This window comes from Capra hircus, chromosome 17, assembly GCF_001704415.2.
Source record: "Capra hircus breed San Clemente chromosome 17, ASM170441v1, whole genome shotgun sequence".
In the NCBI taxonomy this organism is placed as follows: Eukaryota; Metazoa; Chordata; class Mammalia; order Artiodactyla; family Bovidae; genus Capra; species Capra hircus.
Window position 1 is genome coordinate 14,881,805 of NC_030824.1, and position 22,534 is coordinate 14,904,338.

Here is a 22,534-nt window from a genome sequence, read left to right on the forward strand (position 1 = left end):
AAACTCATTTAGTTTAAGTGTATCCCAAATATTACATGGGACATACTTAAAAAACATACATTGTTCATCTGAAATTCAAATTTAACTAGGTGGCCTTAATTGGTGTTCTGTATTTTTATTGACTACATCTGTCCACCTTTTCAAAAGAACATGTTTACAACTGCATTTAAACCAGAACTTACAGAGCTTAGAAGAGCTTTGAGTAAAAGTTCTTTCTTCCCGTGGAAACTCAAGTTCTTGTATTGTCAAGCTTAAATTAGGTTTCAGTGAAGCAAGATGGATTTAAGCTAGCCCCCTCTAACCCCTTAAAAAAGAAAGAGCAGTCTATTAGTTTTACTCAATATTGTGATTTCTTATGTAGAGAATGTCATGGAGCAGAAGAGTAGTTTTGAATGTTGCAATGTCCCTAAACGGAAGGCGGGGGGTTGGGGGGTGGGAGTCAGGGATAAGCGTCCTAGATCACCCCAATTTGGGGATTCTCCAATCCTCTGGGAGCTTCTTAGGCTCTCCCACCCCATCCCCATTTCTCTTCTATTCTGGACAGCTGAACCTCAGCTTTGCCTCTCATCTGGAGAATCCATCCCTTTGTAGGCCTCGGTGCACCTAACAGGAGGGAGCTGGGAGGGAGTACAATTTCCGAGCACTTAGCAGCCACAAGAGCTTCCCTTTCTTCTCTTCTCCCAGCTATTTGACAAACAAGAAGGTTGTTTAATCACAGAAAGCAGACTGAAGTGGAGTTTTTATCTTGAGCCATTTGCCAAAAGGATAAAATTTGGGTTGCCTTTGAAGAAACAAAAGAGAGTGGCTTCTTTCCCTTTTTCTTTCCTGTTCCATCAGCTTTTTTTTTTTTTTAAGTGACAGTTTGAAGGGAAAATCCTTACAGTATGGAAAAGACATAGAAAGCTCCCTGTTAAAGACACATAATCAAACCTTTTAGGCGAATGAAACCTAATGCTTGTCTGCATAGTTCCTCTCCTTTTGCTTGACCATTGTTCTGCAAACCCTCTGACCCAAAGCTTCACATTTTTGCCCTCTGTATTGCTGGGCTGCTTAGAATTTGGGATCCAAGAGTTATGTCAATCTTGAGATTGTTTAAACATTTGGGCCAGAGTACGGGGAGAAGGAAATAGGAAGAAGACACTTGGCATACATTATTTCCTGTAATCTTCCCAACAATCTCGTCAGGTAAAGTGCTGTTCTCCACGCTTTACAGATTATGAAACTGAGACTCAAGGAGTTTCCAGGGGAGATGAAGTCAGGTGAAGGCTTTGTGGAGGTGTTAGAACAGAGGGGCTGAGGTTGCTAATTTGATACACTGAAAGACTTTCTTGACTCACCCTAGTTGTAGTCTTTGCCTTCCAAATTACTCATCCTTACTCTAATAATGTTAAATCCCAAACTGCTATTGTAATGTGGGTATTTTTCTTCTCACCACATGGGGTGACGTAGAACAAATCAAAGTCTTCCCAGCTTCCTGACAGTTTGAATGGAATAAGCCAAATAAGGAAAACAGATACCAGGCTTTTCAAACTATGGGCATGAATGCCATGCTGCTGCTAGTCAGATGGAATTTGCTGAACACTTTGGAAAGTTCCTTGGATTTTCACCCGTAGACTTCATCTGCTCAGTAAGTGATTAAAAACATCCATATGAAACCAACTGGGGCAGGTTTCAGCAACCTACCTGGTCCAATTGATTCCCTACTGCAGCTCTTTCCCACCATACCTACTGGACTGCAAGGGGAAGGGCTTTAAATACAAAATGAAGAGTTAGGTGGGGGTTAGGGCTAGGATTGAGAGGGGAAAGAATTCACGTGGTAGTGATCCACTCTGTGAATGCACTCATTCATTCATGCAAATATGTATGTAATCACTCAGTAATGTTTATTGAGTCTCCACTATGTGCCAGGACCCATTCACAGTGTGGAGATTATAGCTATGAACACGATGGATGATACTATTCAACAAAGACTGTTTATTTTAGTAGTTGGGAGGGGAGCAGATAGTTTTGGTGATGAGTTTTATTATTATATAATCACAATGTGTGGTAGTTGTTTCAAATGAGCTGCACGTGTGTATCATGGGAGGAAGCTGGTCTTCTCCAAGGAGGGAAGATTCTGAGTTGAGATCTGAAGGATGAATAAGACTTAAAATAGGTGAGATGTGGGTGGCAGCGGGAAGAGAAAGCATCCTAAGCAGAGAGAACTGATGTGCAGAGATTCAGGGGGAAGGAAAGAACAGAATAGTAGTTTCTTCCTCTATCCCTGAGCCCCCCACTCTTGTGTTTGTGACATTCCCTTGCCTGCACAGTGGGACCCTGTCTATAGCTCCCAGGGATTCTTACCTAGCCAGGTATCTGTAATCTCTTGGACAGTCTTATTCAAGTTTTATCCCAGGATAATGCACATAAACAGGTATGCAAGAACTGTTTGGAGAACTTAATAGGTTTCAGTGATCCCATAGGGCTCTGGCTTCAAAAAGTACAACTCAGGGAACTCAAACAGGGGCTCTGTATCAACCTAAAGGAATGGGATGGGGAGGGAGATAGGAGGGAGGTTGCATACGTATACCTATGGCTGATTCATGTTGGTGTTTGACAGAAAACAAAATTCTGTAAAGCAATTATCTTTCAATTAAAAAAATAAATAATTTTTTTTAAGAAAGAAAAAAAAGTACCGATGCCTTATTTTGACATTCATGCCCTTCCTATAGCTCCAGCTTCTTCTCTGGCTGTATCTCCAGCCCCAGGGCCTATAAACTGAGCTATTTCTGGGAAGAGACTCTGTTCTCTTTCCATGCTATAGCCTGTGCTCTCCCCCTCTGCCTGGGACACTTTCTGCTCCTACCACCTCTCCTGGATGACTCTTATTTCTGCTTCACAACTCAGCTCAGCTGAGTCAGCTCCCTTAAAAATCTTCCTATAACTCCCTTGGGCTGGGCCAAGGGCCCTTTCCGAAAGCTCTCCCCGTTAGCGTGCCAGTGGCTCTGAATTCTAAATTTTGTCTTTTTAATGCTCTGTCCCCCTGCTACTGGATTAAAAGCTCCTTGAAAGCAGAGGCTATGATTTTCATTAGACCCCAATGCCTAGGACCCCTATGCTCTGCAAAGATATTCAGTCAGTACTTCCTAAATAAATTAGTGGAGTGCCCCAGCCTTGTCCCCAAAAGTTCACTCCCTAGCCCTATAGCTTTGATTCCTGTGTAGCTCAGACCTGCATGCATGAACCCAGACTCTAGCTGACTTCCAGCCATGGGACTCCAGCTCACAATTATCATTATACTCAGACCTTCCAAATTTCCATCTCTGTGAACCACAGGAGCTACTCTAAAGAGTTATTCACCTCAAGCCCCTTGCTTTTTCTAGGATGTTTGTGAATTTCCTCCAAGCACTCGATCAAGTCCCCTTACTCCACAACCCACTGAATGTCCTTATTACTTCTGAGCCACCATTTAGCAAGCGTGTAATCTGGGTCATACCAGGCCCAGAGTTGGCTTTTTAAAAAACTTGCTATTCCACAGGAGGTCTGGGGACTAGTATCCATGGCATTACCTGGGAGCTGTTTAGAAATGCAGAATCTCTGATTCTACCTTTGACCTAATGAATTGGAATCTAAATTTTAACAAGATCCCAAAGTGATTCTTGAAAAGCACTGGAACACACAGTTTTTCAATTTTGGTTGCACATTAGAATCACCCAGGGAGCTTAAAAGAATTACCAGGCACCACCTCAGACCAACTGAATCAGAATCTTTGCTTATTTTATTAAATAAAAAAAGTATGCATTTGGCCATGCTGGGTCTTTGCTGCAGCACGTGGGATCTTCCTTCTTCATTGTAGCATTCAGGACCTTTTTTTATTGTTGTTTAGTTGCAGCCTAGGTAGCTGCTCCAACTGCCATCACCTGTGTGACCTCAAAGCCTCAGCTTCCACATGTGCAAAGGGTGGATCACAATAATAGCTTCATCCTTGGATTATTATGAGGATTGTTATGATTCATGCTTAATCCAAAGCAAAGGTAGATAGCAATCACTCAACAAATACTAAATTTGTGCTGTGTTTAAAATGGCTATTATGACTATTCCAAGCAAACAAAGTCACAAAGAAATTGTAGGTAATGTCACCCCTGGGAGGGCCCTTAGAGATGCCCAAGTCTGGGAGTTGCCACTGGGTTGAGAGGGAAAATGTTTATGCCTGAGGAAGGCTGGATGAGATGTAATTAGGAATAGTGGGGTCTGTGCTGAAAAGAAAAGCATTTGCCTGTGACTTGTAGTCACTGAAATGCTCTGTTTTGAAATACTCTGTGGGCTTCAAATAGAACACGTCTGTTGGCCAGAAATTCATCCTGTGGGCTGCCAGTTGGAGGCCTCTGAGAACCCAACCATATGCTTTCAGGTGGAAAAACTTAGGCCAGAATTAAGAATGAGTTGCCCAAGTTTATTTTTATTCTTTTTGGCTACCCTGGGCACACAGGCTTCTCTAGTTGTGGCATGCGGGCTCCATAGTTGTGGTGCACAGGCTCAGTGGCCCTCAGCATGTGGGATCTTAGTTCCCCTACCAGGGATCAAAGTCCCGTCCCTGCATTGGAAGGCAGATTCTTAACCACTACACCACGAGGGAGGTCCCGAGTTGCCCAAGTTTAATGAGGACAGGAATCCCAGTCCTTCAGGGCCTCTATGTACTGCCCAGCCTCCTATAAAGATCCCCTGAAGGAGAAGGGGCTGAGAGTCTTAAGCTTGTTGCTTAGATTCCTGAATCACAGATCTAGGGAATCTTCTGTAAAGTCTAGTTGAGAAGGATTTTTTTTAATGGCATTTATCATTTTTCTAAAAACAAAATTTATTTTAATTTATTTATTTTAATCATGACCCCCAGAGAAAAGTAAAAGAGAATGCTTGCTAGACATTCTGGCTGTATACTGTCAGACAATCCCTTCATTTATTTAAACAGAACCTGCTTCAGAGGGCCACCATGGGGAATAAACATAAAGATGTTCGTAAAGTTCTTGCACAGAGAGGAAAGATTAAATGCATTGGAAGTTACTCTGGGCTTTGAGTTGGCAGGAGCTTGCTTAGAATCTGGCCAGCCTGGAAGGTAAACTAAATTTCCAGGAGGAAAATGATGCATTAACAACTGTGGTCACATTAACAACTGTGGTCACATCACAACACTGACTATCGATTTGTTTGGTATTATTTCGGCTACGTCCAGTCCAGGGGCAAGACAATAGGGAGGGTCCTGCTGCTGAGAGCTAACCCCAAAGCACTTGGGTGCAGAAGATGCCCGGCTTCAGCTTTGACTCTAGATCTGCAGTTTACAGGGACCTATTAATAAGAACAGCCTCGGTTTTCTCTTTCTTGTCCTTTTATTTTTTTCTCCGAACCAAAGGTCAGTTGCCTTTGTCTTCTGCTTCTGAGCATTCCAGGAGAGACTCCTGTACTCCTTTTGAGAGAAAAGAAGTAACAGACAAGACAAAGCGAGGCACATTCAGAAGTTGCATTCTGTCTTAAAAGCAGAAGGTACTAGAGACGGAAATTATATTTTAAGACAAAAAGTATATAATGAGTTTCTACTGGTATCTCTAGCGCAAATAAGGGCTGCTGGTTTTTCTCATAAATCATAAATATCACATTTGTATGTCCTTTCTGATATGCCAAAAATCCAAGTTTAATGACACCAACATAATTACTCATTTTCTCTATCCCACTATATACATGTTTCAGAACAAGCACAGTTACACCATCACCTATCATATGATTACTACTGAAATCAGTTTCAGATTTGGTTTTAACATCTCACTTGGGTGTATATTCAAACTACTGTGTTTTAAAGTCCACTGAAATAAAATCACATTGAAGTTTATTTACGTCTATGCTTGATTTTTAGGGATTACTTTTTAATATAACTTTATTTTTTAATTATGTAAAATATTTTACTAAAGTCAAAACTTCCACAAGTGTATTCAGACATAAGAATAAATGATGGATTAGAACACCACCATTTTTTGCAACCTCTAATAAATTAATAAATTAGGCAAAGATCTTCAGTGTCAGCTAGCATCACAAGAAAAGAAAAAATCATACATTATTAACCTTCTGGTGGAATTTCTTTTGAACTTAAATCTTATTAAACTTCTAGATCTAACCATCACTTAATAGAAAATAGAGGATGCAGAGAAACGTGTCATCTACGCCACAGGTATGCAATCAGGAAAATACAGATTATGGGAAATTCTGTTAGACAAACAACCAGGTTTCTTATAAAGAACAAAGATGTGCTCGCTTTAGCAGCATGTACTAAAATTGGAATGATACAGAGAAGATTAGCATGGCCCCTGCACAAGGACGACATGCAAATTCATGAAGTGTTCCATATTCTTCCTCTAATTAAAAATAAAATAAAATTTAAAATACAGAAGAAACAAGGAATTACATGTATGTATATGTGTGTCTGTGTGGTGGGGGAACTTACAGAGAAAAGCATGCTCAAGGAATAGCATCAGTCAACCACAATGAATGAGCGTTATTTGAAACCCAATTCAAACAAACCAACCAACACACAAACAAAAAACACTTAAAAGGCAGTTGGGGAAAAGTAGACATTGACTGGATATTTGATGATAGTAAGGAATTATTGTTAATTTTGTCTCATGTGATACTGATATGGCTATTATGCTTTAAAAAAAGACAATTCTTATCTTTTTGAGATACATCCTGCAATATTCACAACTGGCTAGAATAATACAATGTCTTGTATATACTTCAGAATAATTTAGGAGTGTGGAAAGAGGGCCAGAATAGGATTAAAAAAGCAACTATGTGTTGATAATTGTTGAACTTAGAAATGGGTACACAGGAGCTCTTTATGCTAGTCTCTTTATTTTTGAATATGTTTGAAATTTCTATAGTAAAAAGTTGGTTAAAAGTGACTCACCTCTTTACCTAAGAAATGTCCTTAAAGCAGACATTTTAGAAATGAAAAACTAGTGTCACATGTCAATAATGGGAGATAACTACAAAAATAAATTCAGTGAAAACAGAGCAGTACTATCAAATGCTAATCGCCCATGCTTCTGAATCCGAAGTCATTTTTTCACTGTTGAAATTAAGTCCTAAGAGATGTGTTCAAGACATTTTCAGAAAATCAGACTATGGAGACTTACTTCTGGAGGTAACCTAATGACTAGGAAGACAAGTGATGAAAGGAATACTTTCTCACCATATGTAACCATGTGCTCGGATGTTATTTAGTACTCCATCTGCCTGGGTATCACCTACAGCCTTCTGAGGGGTGGTGCCACCAGGGTTCCAAGGAATCCCACTTTGATAAATACAATATCATTGGCTTTTAAAACTGGGCAGAATAATGGCAATTCTCTCACTTCATTGCATTGAGTGTATTCCTCCATCATTAACTTCTGTTTTTTCCTTCCATCCCTCCATCACTGTGTTCTCTTCAGCCTCTTCTTTGTGTGTACCAATATGTGGTCTTTCCACACACTGAACCCTCTTCCCATTCTGAAAGTCAGTTTCCAAATCAAAATTCAGACATGATAGTTCCTTTCTTATAGAGCTGTTGACAAGGATTAAATGAGAAGCTTCTTTTTAATTGAAGTATATAGTTGATTTACAATATGTTAGTTCTAGTGTACAGCAGAGTGATTCAGATATTTATATTCTCTTTTTCATTCTCTTTTATTTGGTTATTACAAGGTATTGACTATAGTTCCCTGGGCTACACAGTAGGACCTTGTTATTTATCTATTTTTTATATAGTAGTTTGTATTTGCTATGTCCCAAACTCCTAATGTATCCCTCCTCCTCTTTCCCCTTTGCTAGCAATAAATTTGTTTTTTATATCTGTTAGTCTGTTTCTGTTTTGTAAATAAGTTCATTTGTATCATATTTTAGGTTCTACGTATGAGTGATATTGTATGATACTTGTCTTTATCTTTCTGATTTACTTTCATTTAGTGTGATAATATCTCAGTCCATCCATGTTGCTGAAAATGGCATTATTTCATCCTTTTTATGGCTGAATAGTATTCCATTGTGTGTGTGTGAGTGTGTGTGTATACACAATGGATATATATATATATAGATATGTACACACCGCATCTTCTTTATCCATTCATCTGTCAATGAACATTAAGGCTGTTGTAAGTAGTGCTGCTCTGAACTTAGGATGCATGTAACTTTTTAAATTAGAGTCTTTTCCTGATCTATGCCCAGGAGTAATATTGCTAGATCATGTAACAGCTCTGCTTTTAATTTTTTGAGGGCCCCCCATGATGCTGTCCATAGTGGCAGTACCAGTTTAGATTCCTACCAAGAATGCGGGAGGATTCCCTCTTCTCCACACCCTCTCCAGCATTTATTGCTTGTAGACTTTTTGATGATGATCATGTCCCTGTTGGCTCAGTGGTAAAGAACCCACCTGCCAATGCAGGAGACATAGGTTCAGTCCCTGGGTCAGGAAGATCCTCTGGAGAAGGCAATGGTAATCCACCCCAGTATTCTTGCCTGGGAAATCCCATGAACAGAAGGAACCCAGTGGGCTACTCTGTGGGGGTTGCAAAAGAGTCAGATAAGAATTAGCGACCAAACAACAGCAGTAATTCTGACTGGTGTGAAGTGATGCCTCATTGTAGTTTTGATTTGCATTTATCTAATAGTGAAGTTGAGCATCTCTTTTATGTACCTGTTGGCCATCTGGTTGTCTTCTTTGGAGAAACGTCTATCTAAGTCTCTACCCTAAATGAGATAACGTTTATGAAAGGCTTAGCACAAACGGTGACTAGAACATATAACAGAGTAACACCTATGCAATACATGCAGTTATTATTATCTGCTGCTGCTGCTGCTAAGTCGCTTCAGTCATGTCTGACTCCGTGCGACCCCAGAGATGGCAGCCCACCAGGCTCCCCCGTCCCTGGGATTCTCCAGGCAAGAACACTGGAGTGGGCTGCCATTTCCTTCTCCAATGCATGAAAGTGAAAAGGGAAAGTGAAGTCGCTCAGTCGTGTCTGACTCTTAGTGACCCCATGGACCGCAGCCCACCAGGCTCCTCCGTCCATGGGATTTTCCCGGCAAGAGTACTGGAGTGGGGTGCCGTTGCCTTCTCCATTATTATCTAAGACAGTCTATTGTCTCTTGGGGAACTATGCAGTCAGGAGAGGAGGATTCCTGGTTTATTCTGTTAGTCCAGGAGCATTCGGAGCAGTGTATTTCCATAGTCTAGAAGAGAAATGGATAAAAAACAGCAAATGCTGTATTCAAATTAGACATAAGATAGAGCTTCCAAGAAGTGAGGATTAGTAAGCCCAGAGTAGTAAAATCATTTTTTTCTCCCCAAAAGTCTATATGAAGAAATACAGTATCTTGTAATTTGAATAGTTTAGTATGATCCTTTTTAAGGGCACAAAGACAGATGAATTGGGCTCATTATCATATTTCCCATTATCTAAGTAATTATTTGAATCATTCACTGTTCACTGGACTTTTGGAAATGGGTATAGACTGTCAGGTACCCTGATGTCTCTTGATGATGGTGGGTAATGATTAGCCGTATTATACTCAGAAAATTTATGGACAGAGAAAGTAAGAGGTTTACCCCAATAACACAGTAGTGTCAGTTAGGCAGAGTTTGAACTGCTTTAGGAGCATAGCTATTTCTCTGACCTAGTGATGCTGCCTTTTTGGATCATCAGAGAGAAGGATGTATAAGAATCTCTGTAGTTCTTGCTCTAGAGTGCCTGAGTTTGCAAATCCTAGAATCATTTCTCCCTGATCTCCCATTTTTCTAATGAGAGAGCAATACCATTCAGGTAAAGAAGCACTCTCTAGAAATGGCTAGCAAATTGATTTTAATTGGAGTCCCAACTCTAACCAATTAGTGGTGGGATTTGAACCCAGGAATCTGGCTGTGAGGCTCGAGAATTTATCATCCAGCACTCCCAACTTAGAAAACTCAACACCATGTGCTTCTAAGTATGTGACTCCTTTGGTATCTGACAATTTTCACACTGTGTCACCATGGGGTACCTGGTATCCCAAGATTCTCCTCGCCCCCAAGCAAAACCAGAGTCTGTATTCTGTTTTTCAGTCGCTAAGTTGTGTCCAACCCTTTGCGACCCCACAAATTGCAGCATGCCAGGCTTCCCTGTCCTTCACTATCTTCCAGAGTTTGCTCAATGGGGAAGGCGATGGCACCCCACTCCAGTACTCCTGCCTGGAAAATCCCATGGATGGAGGAGCCTGGAAGGCTGCAGTCCATGGGGTCACTGAGCGTCAGTCACTTTCACTTTTCACTTTCATGCATTGGAGAAGGAAATGGCAACCCACTCCAGTGTTCTTGCCTGGAGAATCCCAGGGACACGGGAGCCTGGTGGGCTGCCATCTGTGGGGTCACACAGAGTCGGACACGACTGAAGTGACTTAGCAGCAGCAGCAGCATGTTCATTGAGTCAGCGATGCCACTGTATTTTGTACAGACTCCCTTTGCTCATATCAAATCACCTGGGGTAAGTCACTTGACCATCCTACATCTCAGCTTCATCACCTTTAAAATGCAATAATAACAGCTTCCCCTCCCACATTACCTGGCTGCTATTCACGTTCAAAAGAGACAATATTGTACAAAATTGGAACTTTATCAATATTCTAAAGAATTAGAACAGGAACAGGCTGGGAAATGTTGATTTTTCTTGTGGGGGCTAGGATCTCATCTACCTCTCCCCTGCTAGTGATTCAATTCAGAGCCCCAATGTCATGACTAAGGATGGTCTCAAATATCTCAGACTACTTAAGGAGCCAGTTCTCAATGGCATTTCAAATGACATCAACTTCAGAGTGGGAAATAGTACCTGAGAGTGATCAGTGAGTGGGAAATCTGAGGCAGGAGGGAGGGAAGGGAACATATCTGAGCCTAGCCTTCCCTTTCCTTCATCTCCAAGCTCCCCAGCCCCTACCTCCACCTGCTGGCAGGGCAACCCAGTTTAAGAAGGCAGCAAATGCATCTCTAGTTGTTGACCAGAAGGGGTCACTGCAGAGTGAGCAGTGCTCTCAGGCACTGTCACAAGCAGGCAGGCAAATATCCAAATCCAAATCCAAATGCAGACGCATTTCTGCAAGGATACTCGGTCACTTTAGAGTTCGCACTGCCTTCTGCCTACCCTTTCTCTCATATTCTCCTCCTATTCTCTTTTAAAGAATTTCAGAAGTTCACAATGGTGCCCTGGTCCCTTGGGTCCCTATGGCTATCACCATCAGCAAGAAGTTTATTCCCATGTCCAAGACGCACTGGCAGGAGCTGGGAGGCCTTTAAGACTTGCCAAAGCCTCCTTCCAGGAATGTGAGGTCTGGGGAGTGGGAGTAACAACTCTGCTGAGATAAAAGGACTCCAAGGGAGAGATGGGCTAAGGGGGGTCCCGCATGTCTTTCTTATTGAAAACCCTGTCGGTGAAGGACAGAAACTCTGCCCAGATCCTCTGCCTCTAGGTCTCATTGTGATTCTAAACTTCCACTTTCTGGGACTAGGGTTGGACTGGGAGGGGGTAGAAGATGGAGAGAGAGACAGAAAAGTAACTATCCCCCTATAATCCTCTGATTTTCCCCTCAGATCCCTCCCCCAAGACCTTTCTTCTCCAAATGGGACTCCTCTCCTGAGACATGCAGTATTAAGAAAAAGTGGCTGCAGCAGAGTTCCCCAGGACTGGATGGGATGGGGCGGGGTGGGGGCACTCTTTCCTTTGGATGAGTTTGGCGGCGGGACGTGGGCTGGCTGGCTGTGAGGCACAAAGAGACATCCCTTAGAGCCGCATGCACAGATGTAAGGCTGCACCCCTCTGCGGGCGGGGCCGGCTCGGCAGATGGCGAGAGGCCGAATCGGTGACGGATTGTCCATCAAATGGCACTTTCTGGGTGGTGAGGATCTCGCTTGGCACCCAGGCTCAAAGAAGAATTCAGAAGACTCCACCCCTGCCCCTTTGCTGCTGTAGACAGCCCCTCTCAGAAGTGAGGCGGGGTGCGGTGGGGGCAGGTTGACTAAGGTGGGTTGATTAAGTTTTTTCTACCTCCCTCAATAGAGGATCTTCTACAGGACTTGCGAAGGGGTTGGATAGGGAGGTGGCCCGGCCCAGAGGGCACGCAAGAAAGGGTTGGGGGGAAGTCCGCAACGGAGAGGGAGGTGAGGGAGCTGGAAAGCAAGATCTCACGCCTGGTTCAGTTCGGGTGCCGGGATTGCTTTTCTCAGGGGTCAGCGCTGCAACTCCGTAGCCGCGGGGCCCTGGTGACAGGCGCACGCCCCGCCCTTTCTCCTCCCTAGACCTGCGGGCTTTTGTTATGCAGATGGCGGCAGGAGGCTGAGAAGGAGGAGGAGGGAGTGGGTGGGGAGGAGGAGAGGCGGAGAGGGGGGAGGAAAGTGCAGCTCGCGCGACCAGCCTCCTCTTCCAACGTCACATTGTGAGAGAGACAAAACCCGGGCGCGCCGGAGCTCACACGCGCACGCACACACAGACGACCCCGGCGCCTCTTCTCTCCGGCGCTGCCGAGAAAGCCGGTCCTCCCTTCCTTTCTTGGGGTGCGGAGGCTCCGCCAGTCAGAGCGCAGCCCAGAGCTGACCCAGAAAACGGAAGAGAACGGGTGGACAAGCCTTCTTTCTCCCCAGCTGGCCCAGGCTGAGGCCCCCCATCCCCCGCCCTGAACCCCTGTCTTTCGCACCCCACCCTTCTCGGTTTCAGACGGACAGGGACCGAGCCCGGTGTGCCCCCTTTTGGAATCCACGTTTCAGCACTTTGGACAGCGCCCGGGAGCCCCGGGCCCTTTGGGTTGGCTATGGCGAGCGTTCAGCAAGGAGAGAAACAGCTTTTTGAGAAGTTCTGGCGAGGAACCTTTAAAGCCGTGGCCACCCCGCGTCCAGAGAGCATCATTGTCGCCAGTATCACGGCCCGCAAGCCGCTGCCAAGGTAATGACCTCCTGCTTAAGAGGGGAGACCCTGGCAGTCCCCCTTTTCTGGCCTGTGCCTCAAGCCCTGAGGGGTGGATGCAGGCAGCTGGGCCAGGGCGCCTGTCTTTTCCCATCACTACTCTGTATCTCCCGCTGGAACATGGGAACTAATTGCTTGTGTGAGGTGGAAGCTGTTGAGAAGGGACTGAGAGTCTTTAGGGGGAGCAATGCTCATCCCGCTGACCTGGCAGCTGCTGTTTGAGAGGTTTTGCTGTCTTTGGGTGGGTGGTGGTAGTGGGAGATGACTTGACTGAGAAACTTTTCTTAGTATCACAGAGCTCTGAGGACAGAGGGTGAACAAATGTTGGAATTGAGGCAGTCGGGGGTGCTGTACAAGAAAAGATGAAGATTGAACTAGCTCAAGCCTTGTTCAGATACAGCGGCACATTTCTATACTCAGCTCAGAAACTAGGGAGCTCTGAATGTTTTGACAAAAGCCCATATGCTATTCCCTCAGATACACCCTAAACAGCACCCTCCTCTTTGCCTTTCTGGCTATTGCTGCTGCTGAATTATCTAGTCTCCAGCATCCAAAACCAGGACTCTGGGCTCAGGAGTCAGGGAGGAGCTCCCAAGATCATGAAGATGAACTCAGAAGAGTTTAATCTGTTTTTCCAAAAAGAATCTGATTGCTTTGAACTCAGGCAAATGAGCCAGTCCTTATGTGGCAGTAGAGTAGTGTGATGGAGGGAGGATGAGGCAAGAAATGAAAGAAGAGCAGAAAGAGGGTGAAGAAGATGTGGGGTGAAACAGAGAGGAGGTTGCATGCAACGGAAGCATTCCGAGACAGAGAAAACCCAATTCTTTTCATAAATCATTCAGTTTAGAGGAGTTTGGGAATGAAAGGAAGAAGGCTGTGCCCTCTGTCAGGAAAAATCAAGGCTGTATGAAAACTCATCTTTTGCTGGTGTTAGATGAGTCGTTGGGTGGGAGAAAAAGAAAGAAATGGTCCAGGGAAGACCACTTGGAGGATTTATTAATCCTGGCAGGCTTCATCTGGGAGTAGATTGAAAACATGTCTGGGAAAGGGCTTCAGACAGAATGTCTGGTCTGGCACAGTTGCATCTGAACTTTCCAGTGGGTGTACGGTGGAGGACCGATGGGGAGTCATATCTTAAGAATCAAACTCAGACTGGAGAACTTTTCATAGTCTGATAGGGACCTGGCTCATACAGGTCTTTAGAAAAATGGGTGTCCCATGTTCGGGAAGGGTGGACTAGAAACATGACAGGCCAGAAGGATGTAGCAGGCTGTAAGTGGCAGCAGCAGAAGCCAGTATTTGTGTCTGGGATAAGGGGATATCCTCTGACACAGGCTGGAGAAGAGGAACAATAACACCAAGTACCACCAAAAGATGATGTTACTCTGCTTGGAAGGAGGTCCTTTGTAGAGAGCTTTGACGTTAGTGGTTTTATCTTCCTGGGTTTCTGCCATCCATTCCACCTTCGGAGTGCACCTACTGTTAGCAAATCAGTGCTGCGTTGGCCACAGAATATGCCCTTGTAAAAGGGACTAAAGGAAATTTCATTGGAAACTAGAAGTGTGGCAGTTGGTCCAGAGTCTTCCATATTTCAGGGGTGCAGGAAGAGGACAGCAGATTCCTGGTGGTATTTTAATTCAGATAAGCATACCTTATGTCCACCTTGCTTGGTACCTTCACCTCTTGTCTGTCAGTCTGTTACTATCATGCCTTTTTTTCCTAGTCCTACCCTCAATCATATTAACTGCTTAAAGGTTTCTCAACCGTCATGCTTTCTGAGGCTTTGTGCAAATCCTAATTTAATTCATATGAAACTCTTACAATAGCCAACCCTCCCCACCCAGGTATCATTTCACTCCTGGTGTCTTTTAATGTCCCTAGTCTCCTACCCCCGGAAAACCCATTCCTGAGGGGAAAGTCTGGGCATTTAGCCCCTGAATTATATCATGCTGAAAGGATCGTCTTATTACTTCCGTGACAGGCGTGGCCTTTCTGTAGAATAGATTCCAGTTTTGTAGCTGTTACTCCTGGTTTGGGGTAGAGAGTGAGCAGGGAACATTTGTATTCAAGTCTTCAAGAAGGGCTGGGTTGGAGTTGTCTCTTAACAGACTGGCTACAAAACCTGAAACATCCCCATTTTCACCCACATCATCCACATCCAGTGATGGTCAGTTTCTATCTCCTTTGTAATGTTCTGTGCTTACTTAATGACAAAAGTACCGTGTTTCTAAAGCAGAGTTCTTAGGAAGGAAAGAAACAGAGGCACGGGCATAGCATCATCTGGGCCCAGCAGCTTCCTCCCCAGGCAGTCTGGGGACTTTGTCTCACCAGAAATGTTGTCTCCTTTCATGAATGAGGCCCAGCTCACAGTCAGCAGATCTGCCAAAAGAGCTGGGGAGGGGGGAAGATGAACCTCCAGCCAGTCCTGTTTGTTACACTTAATAGTTGTTTATGGATGAGGAATACCCCCTGAATGAACTTCCCCCGGATATTTTAAATCTATTTCTGAAGTACCAGGATAGAAGCTTACATTCAATTAGTTGATTTCATACTAATATGCATACATCATACAACCTTTCTCCAAGCAAAGCACCCCCTGGTCCCTATCCCTCTCCCATTCTGTGAGGTATACTTGATGAGGCAACGTCTTTATAATGTATCAAGTTGCAAGCAGATGTCTGACTCAAATGTCAGAACAGCATAGCAGAGTGGGAGGCAGTATATCACAGTGGTTAAGAGCTCAGAACTGAGTTTCACAGGAACCTGGATTCCCTGGTTCTGCCGTTTAGCCAAGTGCCTTAGGCAAGTGGCTCTACATAGTTGAGCCTATTTTGTCAGCTTGAAAATAGAAGTAACAACAGTAGCCATCTCAGGCAGTGAGTTAGGACAATTAAGTAGGGTGAAGCACTCCCCACAGTGTGAGGGCCATAGGGATTGTTTAATACGCATTGATCGTGTTTTTCCTGCCTATCCATTTCTCCCCCTCATGATGCTGACCATAAAAATTGTGAGCTTCCAACTCCTAACAGGCAACTGCATTGAGATGGAGTGGGTAGGATGAGAGCAGTCCAATATCTTCCTCCCTCAATTCCCGTATTTCCTTCCCTGGGGGAAGGTTGGGCTTCCCAGGTGGCGCTAGAGGTAAAGAATCAGCCTGCCAAGGCAGGAGGTGTAAGAGCTGCGGGTGCGATCCCTGGGTCAACCGCCTGCAGTGCTCTTGCCTGGAGAATCCCATGGACAGAGAAGCCTGGTGGGCTACAGTCCACAGTGTCGCAAAGAGTCAGATACGACTGAAGCGACTTAGCACTCAGGGGAAGTTTAGCTGCTTTCTGATCCAGCACTTTCAGTTGAGGGCAGTTGGAGGGCTGGTAAAGAACGGTCTGAATTCAGATTTAATTGGTACAATATCCTTATGGATTATCCTTTCAGGTTGTATAGGGATGACCAAGCACTGGCAGTCTAGCCAAGGTTCTAACTCCTTGAAAACCATAGCTTTAATCCCCTAATCCATCAAATCTAGAGTGACTATATAGTTTGTTGTTCATATCAAAGGTAAAAAGAGTCATCCGTGAGTGGTTATTCCAGGATGGAAGCTGTAACGGGGGCTATCCCAGGCGAGCCTCACCACCTACCAGGTGGACGAGAGCCAGCATGAATCAACAAGGTACTTGGGATGTATGAGACTGCCTCTTTTGACCCTATCAAAGAAGTATAGTAATTTTCCTGGCACTAATTATTTCTCTTTAAATTCCTTAGCCCAGAAAAGTTTGTATCCAAGAAGTTTAGGCTCAGAGTGGGAAATCTAGTGTTGCAGGCCAACTCAAACTGTAATAATAATCGTATCAATGAAGAGTAGTCGAAGACAATAAATATGTAACTGTAGTCTGTAATTAGTATATCAATTGTTCGTAGATACAGGAGGGTTTGTAAAGGGCTAGAGAGGTGACCCCCCCTTAAATAAAGTAAGCATTCCCTTTCCTATTTTTTTGGCAAGCTATTTCCTTCAAAAATCCTTTCCATACAGAATAGTCCAGAAGCAGACTTCAGCCCAATTCCTGTCTAAAAGGATCATAAATTCCAAACTATCAGAGATTTTACTGCATAAAGGGAAAGATAGCCAAATTGTTAGGCAGGGAAAATGCCTTTGAATCATTTAATTCAAGACTCCCCTTCATGCCAAGAGATCAGTTAGCACATTTGTGCTGACTCTGTCTTTGGGAGCAGAGTAAGGGGCTGATGGGAGGCGATTTCCTGTGGTTAAGAGCCAATAGACAAAGGTCAGGGAAAATGCTTGTCCAGCGATGAATGAACGTTTTCTCTGCAAAGGGAGTGTTACTGTTTGGGTCAAGCCTTTCTCCTTCTGAAAGGTGAAATTTGGTGAATGGTGTACAGGATCCGTGAGGGGATCATTTCTGACACTGCCATATTCACTTGGCAACCGTGCTGTCTTAGAGACCCAGGCTGCAGTAAATGTTCAATGAAACTTATATGCATTAATTGAATGAGTACACATGGCCCAAATCCAGCATCAGAGTAGCCCTCTCCCAACCACAACCCCATCCTGACAGGTTGAGGACAATGATCAGTGCAACCTGGGAGACTAGGAGACAGACGGACAGACAGACAGACAGACAGACACACACACACACACACACACACACACACACACTACAAATAGATTTGACTCTAGCAACCCCCTCCAGTATTCTTGCCTGGAGAATCCCCATGGACAGAGGAGCCTGGCGGTCTACAGTCCATGGGGTTGCAAAGAGTCAGGCATGACTGAGCTACTAAGCACAGCACAGCACAGTGTCAGAATGAAGCTCTCTAAATATAGAGATCTGTGTGATTGGGTGAGTGGCCCTGTAGGCTGGTCCATGGACAGGAGGTTGAACTTAATCCCACCTGGAAGTGCTTTCCAAACCTGTATGAGTCCCTGTTAACTCCCGGCCACCATAGAGGTGGGGACATCTCTTCCATCCTATAAATGAGAATGAAAGTCTGGGTTAGGTACCTTCTGCTCCACGGGCACCTTGGTCATCCTGCAGGGGCACTACACATTTTTAAAATTATCCTTTCTTTCAGAGTGGCTCAATTTACCTTCCTGTGAGGTGGAAGAGTTCGCAGGGGCTTAACAAAACTGGAGTTCAATACTTACTTATTACTGAGATTTTCTCTGAGGTGTGAGAGACTATTCCTGGGGTGGAAGAGGTAAGACAATGAAGAGCCTGGGCTCTGAAGTCAGATGGACCCAGTCTGACATCCTGCAAGGCTGCTTCCTGGCTTTGGAATCTGCTTGTCTGCCTCTCCATGCCTCAGTTTCCCCGTAGATAAAATACCCATCTCACGGGGTTGTGGTGAGATCTTTCTCACTACAGTTGCCTAAAAGAGCCAGTGGAGATTTGTACAGAGCGTTTAAAAAATCCAACAGGCCCCCAAGGCAAACTAATTAAAAGAATTGTTTCCTTTTACTGTTTGCAGATACTCACTGGCTCCAGTGGCTTTTGGCAAGCACCCTGACCTTCTCAATCTCAGTTTCCTCATCCATACAATGGGGCTAATAATAGCAGCCACCTCCAAGAGCTGTTGGGAGGACTGAATGAACTAATTTATGGAAAGCTGCTGTTTGGCACGCAGTGAGGGCTCCATCAATGTTAGCTCTTGCTATTAATAATAAATGATCGTTCTTATTATTACTACGTGCCAGGCCCATCGGGGAGGAAAAAATGAATGAAATGCAGTCTTTTCATTTGAGGGCCTTGGAATTTAGCAGCAATGGGAGACATAAGCATGAGTGTGTGTGCGTGAAGCAGTCTTAGCACTATAATGTAGATAGGAATAAAGAAAGGGGGATGTGGAGAGTCAGAGAAAGAGATCCTCAGTGAAGCTTGGAATCCTTGCTTATCATCACACTGTAATTGTTAGTTATCTCAGCTGTGAAATGGGAATGATTCTTTTATTTCATCAGTATTACCTACAAATGCAAGGAATGATCAGAATGAATAAGGCCTTTATCCCTTGTAGAGTATCAAGAAAGAGCTTTTCTTTTCCCAGAACCTTTTTATGGGGCTAAACTCTCAGGTGTGGGGAGGGGGACGTTATTTGTGGGGATCTTAGTCAGTGCTAATGAAGGGGGCCTGTAGGAAGGAACTGCCCTTAAAATCTCCCAACTCCCCTGTCAGCGGCTCAAGGATACAGTCTCAGGCTTGGGCCATTACGTTTCTTGTCCTTCATGGTCCACTTCTGGCTAAAACGAAATCCAGTCTGCATTCCTCAAGCAGCCACCGATGGTGGGGAGATCAGAGTGAGCCCGTACATGTCAAAGAGAAAATAAACCAATGGGGAATGAATGCACAAAGTGGAAGAAGCTGCATGTGACTGAAAACCAAAGCCATACTTTCATTCATTCATTCAGCAGATTTCTTGAGCTCCTTCTCAGTACAGCAGTGAACAGCATGAAGCCCCCTGCTCTCATGGGGGAGAAAAATAATAAAGAAAGAAAGAAAGAAAGAATATAAGTTAAGCGATAGTAAGTGCTTAAAAGAAGAAGAAAGCAGAGCAAAGGGGTAAAGGGTGAGGGAGAGGATGGCATTATTGGGTGGGAGTGGGCCAGGGACCTGGAGAAGGGAAAGAGTCAGCCATGAGGATTACTGGGGGAAAGTGTTTGTGGGAACAGAACGTACAAAGGCCCTGAGGTGGAGCAGTTTGATATATTTGAGGAATAACAAGAAAGTTGATGTGGGCAGAGCAGAGTGAGTGTGGAGGAGACTGACAGGAGATGACTCGCTAGACATAGGCAGGAAACAGATCAAGCCTTGTAAGACATTTAAGGACTTAACAGGTCCTCAACACCTAGGCTAGGAGGATGGAGGGGGAGTCCCAGGAGCAGTCAGGGACCCGGGTCTGATCTGTTTTTCTTGGCTCCTCTCTTCCAACTCTAATGCAGCCAGGGATGACTTTGAACAGCAGAGTCAGCTTAGCTGGGCCCTCCATGCATTATAGACAAGCATGAAATTTACAATCTCTCTGATTGTGATCAATCAGATTAGGAAATTGAAAAAGACACTGTTTAGACTTCCAAATAGCAGTGGCAAATCTTGTTCCCATGGTGGTGAGGGTTTGGTGTATCTCTCATATCCATGCATGCAAATCTAGACTATTTCTCTCACCTTGCAGTCCCCCAGTCTCCCTTCACTGCACACCCTTGAAGCTACAGCCTATGCACTCTCTCTCTCTCTCTTTCCCTCACTCGGTCTCTTTCCCTTCCTCCATCTCCATTGGAGATTTTGCTGAGGGAGCTCCCATATGCCACCAGCCTGTATGTAGAGCTCCGTGAAATAAAACACAGAATTAAGATGTCATAGAGACAAAGCCAAACCAAATACAGGAACAATGCTGAACCCTAAAACAGTCATTAAGTAATTCACGTCTACATTTGTCTGTTTAAAACAAATATTAAGATCCTCTGGACGCAAATGTCTCTCATCAGGAGAATCCCCTAGTTGCCGGATTCCCTGGGCTTACATCCTGTTGACAGGTTCGCTGAGCAGAAACACCAACGGATCACTGTACTCTAGCTTCATTAAAAGTTAAGCTTAGGCAAGTGAGCTGGAATTTTACAAGACAGTTACCACTCCTATGGGAAGAGAGGTGCCATCTGGGCCTGACATGTGTGTATTCATGATATGTGTGTGCATTCTCTTATGGTGGGAATGTGTGTGCCAAGCTCCTGATGTTATTATGTGCCTAGCCCTGTGCTAAGCACGTTTCATCTGTCATCTGATTCTATCCTCACAGTAACTTAAAGAGAGAGGTATTTTTAAAACCCATTTGTACAGATGAGGAAACTGAGACTCAGAGAGTAGACAGGACTTGCTCATGGGTATGTGGATGGTAAGAGTCATAATTGGGATAAAAGCCCAGAGCTCTTAACTGATACATTTATACTTAAGTGCCCTAGGTGACTAAGTGGTAAAGAGTCTGCCTGCCAATGCAGGAGGCACAAGAGACTTCGATTCGATACCTGGTTCAGGAAGATCCCCTAGAGTAGGAAACTGTAACTCGCTCCAGTATTCTTGCCCGGAAAATTCCATGGACAGAGCAGCCTGGTGAGCTATAGTCCATGGGGTTGCAAAGAGCTGGACATGACTGAGCACACACACACACACTCACATACACACACACACACACACACACACACACACACACACACTTTGCAGAAGAGGAAAACTGAGACCAGAGAGGTGAAGTGTGTCTTGTCCAAGGTCACGTAATCTATAAGTATGAAACCAGGACTTAACTCAGCTCTGCCTAATGGCAGCTATGTTCTTCTCTGCCTGCAGCACATCCTGTCGCTGTAGTTCAGATAAGGTCAAGGGTGTTTTTGTTTTGTTTTAATCATCTTGTTTTATGTCCAGTCAGCTTTAGATAATTGCCATTGTGGTTCTCCCATCTCACACCACTGTCAGTAACTCTGTCTTCCTCTATCCTTACCTTCCTTACCCATCTTCATATCAAACTAGAGGAACCTCTATGGAAAGTAAGTCAAACTCCATACCCTCATCTAAAGCCCTCCATTATTGTCCCTTGGTTGGTAGAACTTTAGGCCCTTGGTAACTACAAGCCATAGTACCACTCCTGCCCACCTCCCCCAAGATCATTTCTAAAATGCTTCTTCTGCGTTATTAACAATAGCTAGGACATGGAAGGCTGTCACCCTGCTTATTTAACTTATATACAGAGTACATCATGAGAAATGCTGGGCTGGAAGAAGCACAAGTTGGAGTCAAGATTGCTGGAAGAAATATCAATCACCTCAGATATGCAGATGACACCACCCTTATGGCAAAAAGTGAAGAGGAACTAAAAAGCCTCTTGAGAAAAGTGAAAGAGGAGAGTGAAAAATTTGGCTTAAAGCTCAACATTCAGAAAACGAAGATCGTGGCATCTGGTCCCATCACTTCATGGGAAATAGATGGGGACACAGTGGAAACAGTGTCAGACTTTATTTTTCTGGGCTCCAAAATCACTGCAGATGGTGACTGCAGCCATGAAATTAAAAGATGCTTACTCCTTGGAAGGAAAATTATGACCAAACTAGATAGCATATTCAAAAGCAGAGACATTACTTTGCCAACAAAGGTCCATCTAGTCAAGGCTATGGTTTTTCCAGTGGTCATGTGTGGATGCAAGAGTTGGACTGTGAAGAAAGCTGAGTGCCGAAGAATTGATGCTTTTGAATTGTGGTGTTGGAGAAGACTCTTGAGAGTCCCTTGGACTGCAAGGAGATCCAACCAGTCCATTCTAAAGGAGATCAGTCCTGGGATTTCTTTGGAAGGAATGATGCTAAAGCTGAAACTCCAATACTTTGGCCACCTCATGCGAAGACTTGACTCATTGGAAAAGACTCTGATGCTGGGAGGGATTGGGGGCAGGAGGAGAAGGGGCCGACAGAGGATGAGATGGCTGGATGTCATCACTGACTTGATGGACATGAGTTTGAGTAAACTCCAGTAGTTGGTAATGGACAGGGGGGCCTTGCGTGCTGCAATTCA

General features: G+C 44.3%; 1 protein-coding gene across 1 annotated transcript in view; it reads left to right on the plus strand.

Moving 5' to 3' along the window:
• Positions 12,402-22,534, plus strand: part of SRRM4 (serine/arginine repetitive matrix 4) — a 171,064-nt gene continuing 160,931 nt past the window's right edge. The window contains exon 1 of the mRNA XM_018061227.1: positions 12,402-12,959. Coding sequence (XP_017916716.1) covers positions 12,829-12,959 — 131 coding nt within the window. The 5' untranslated portion in view covers positions 12,402-12,828. The remainder of the gene's footprint in view (positions 12,960-22,534) is intronic.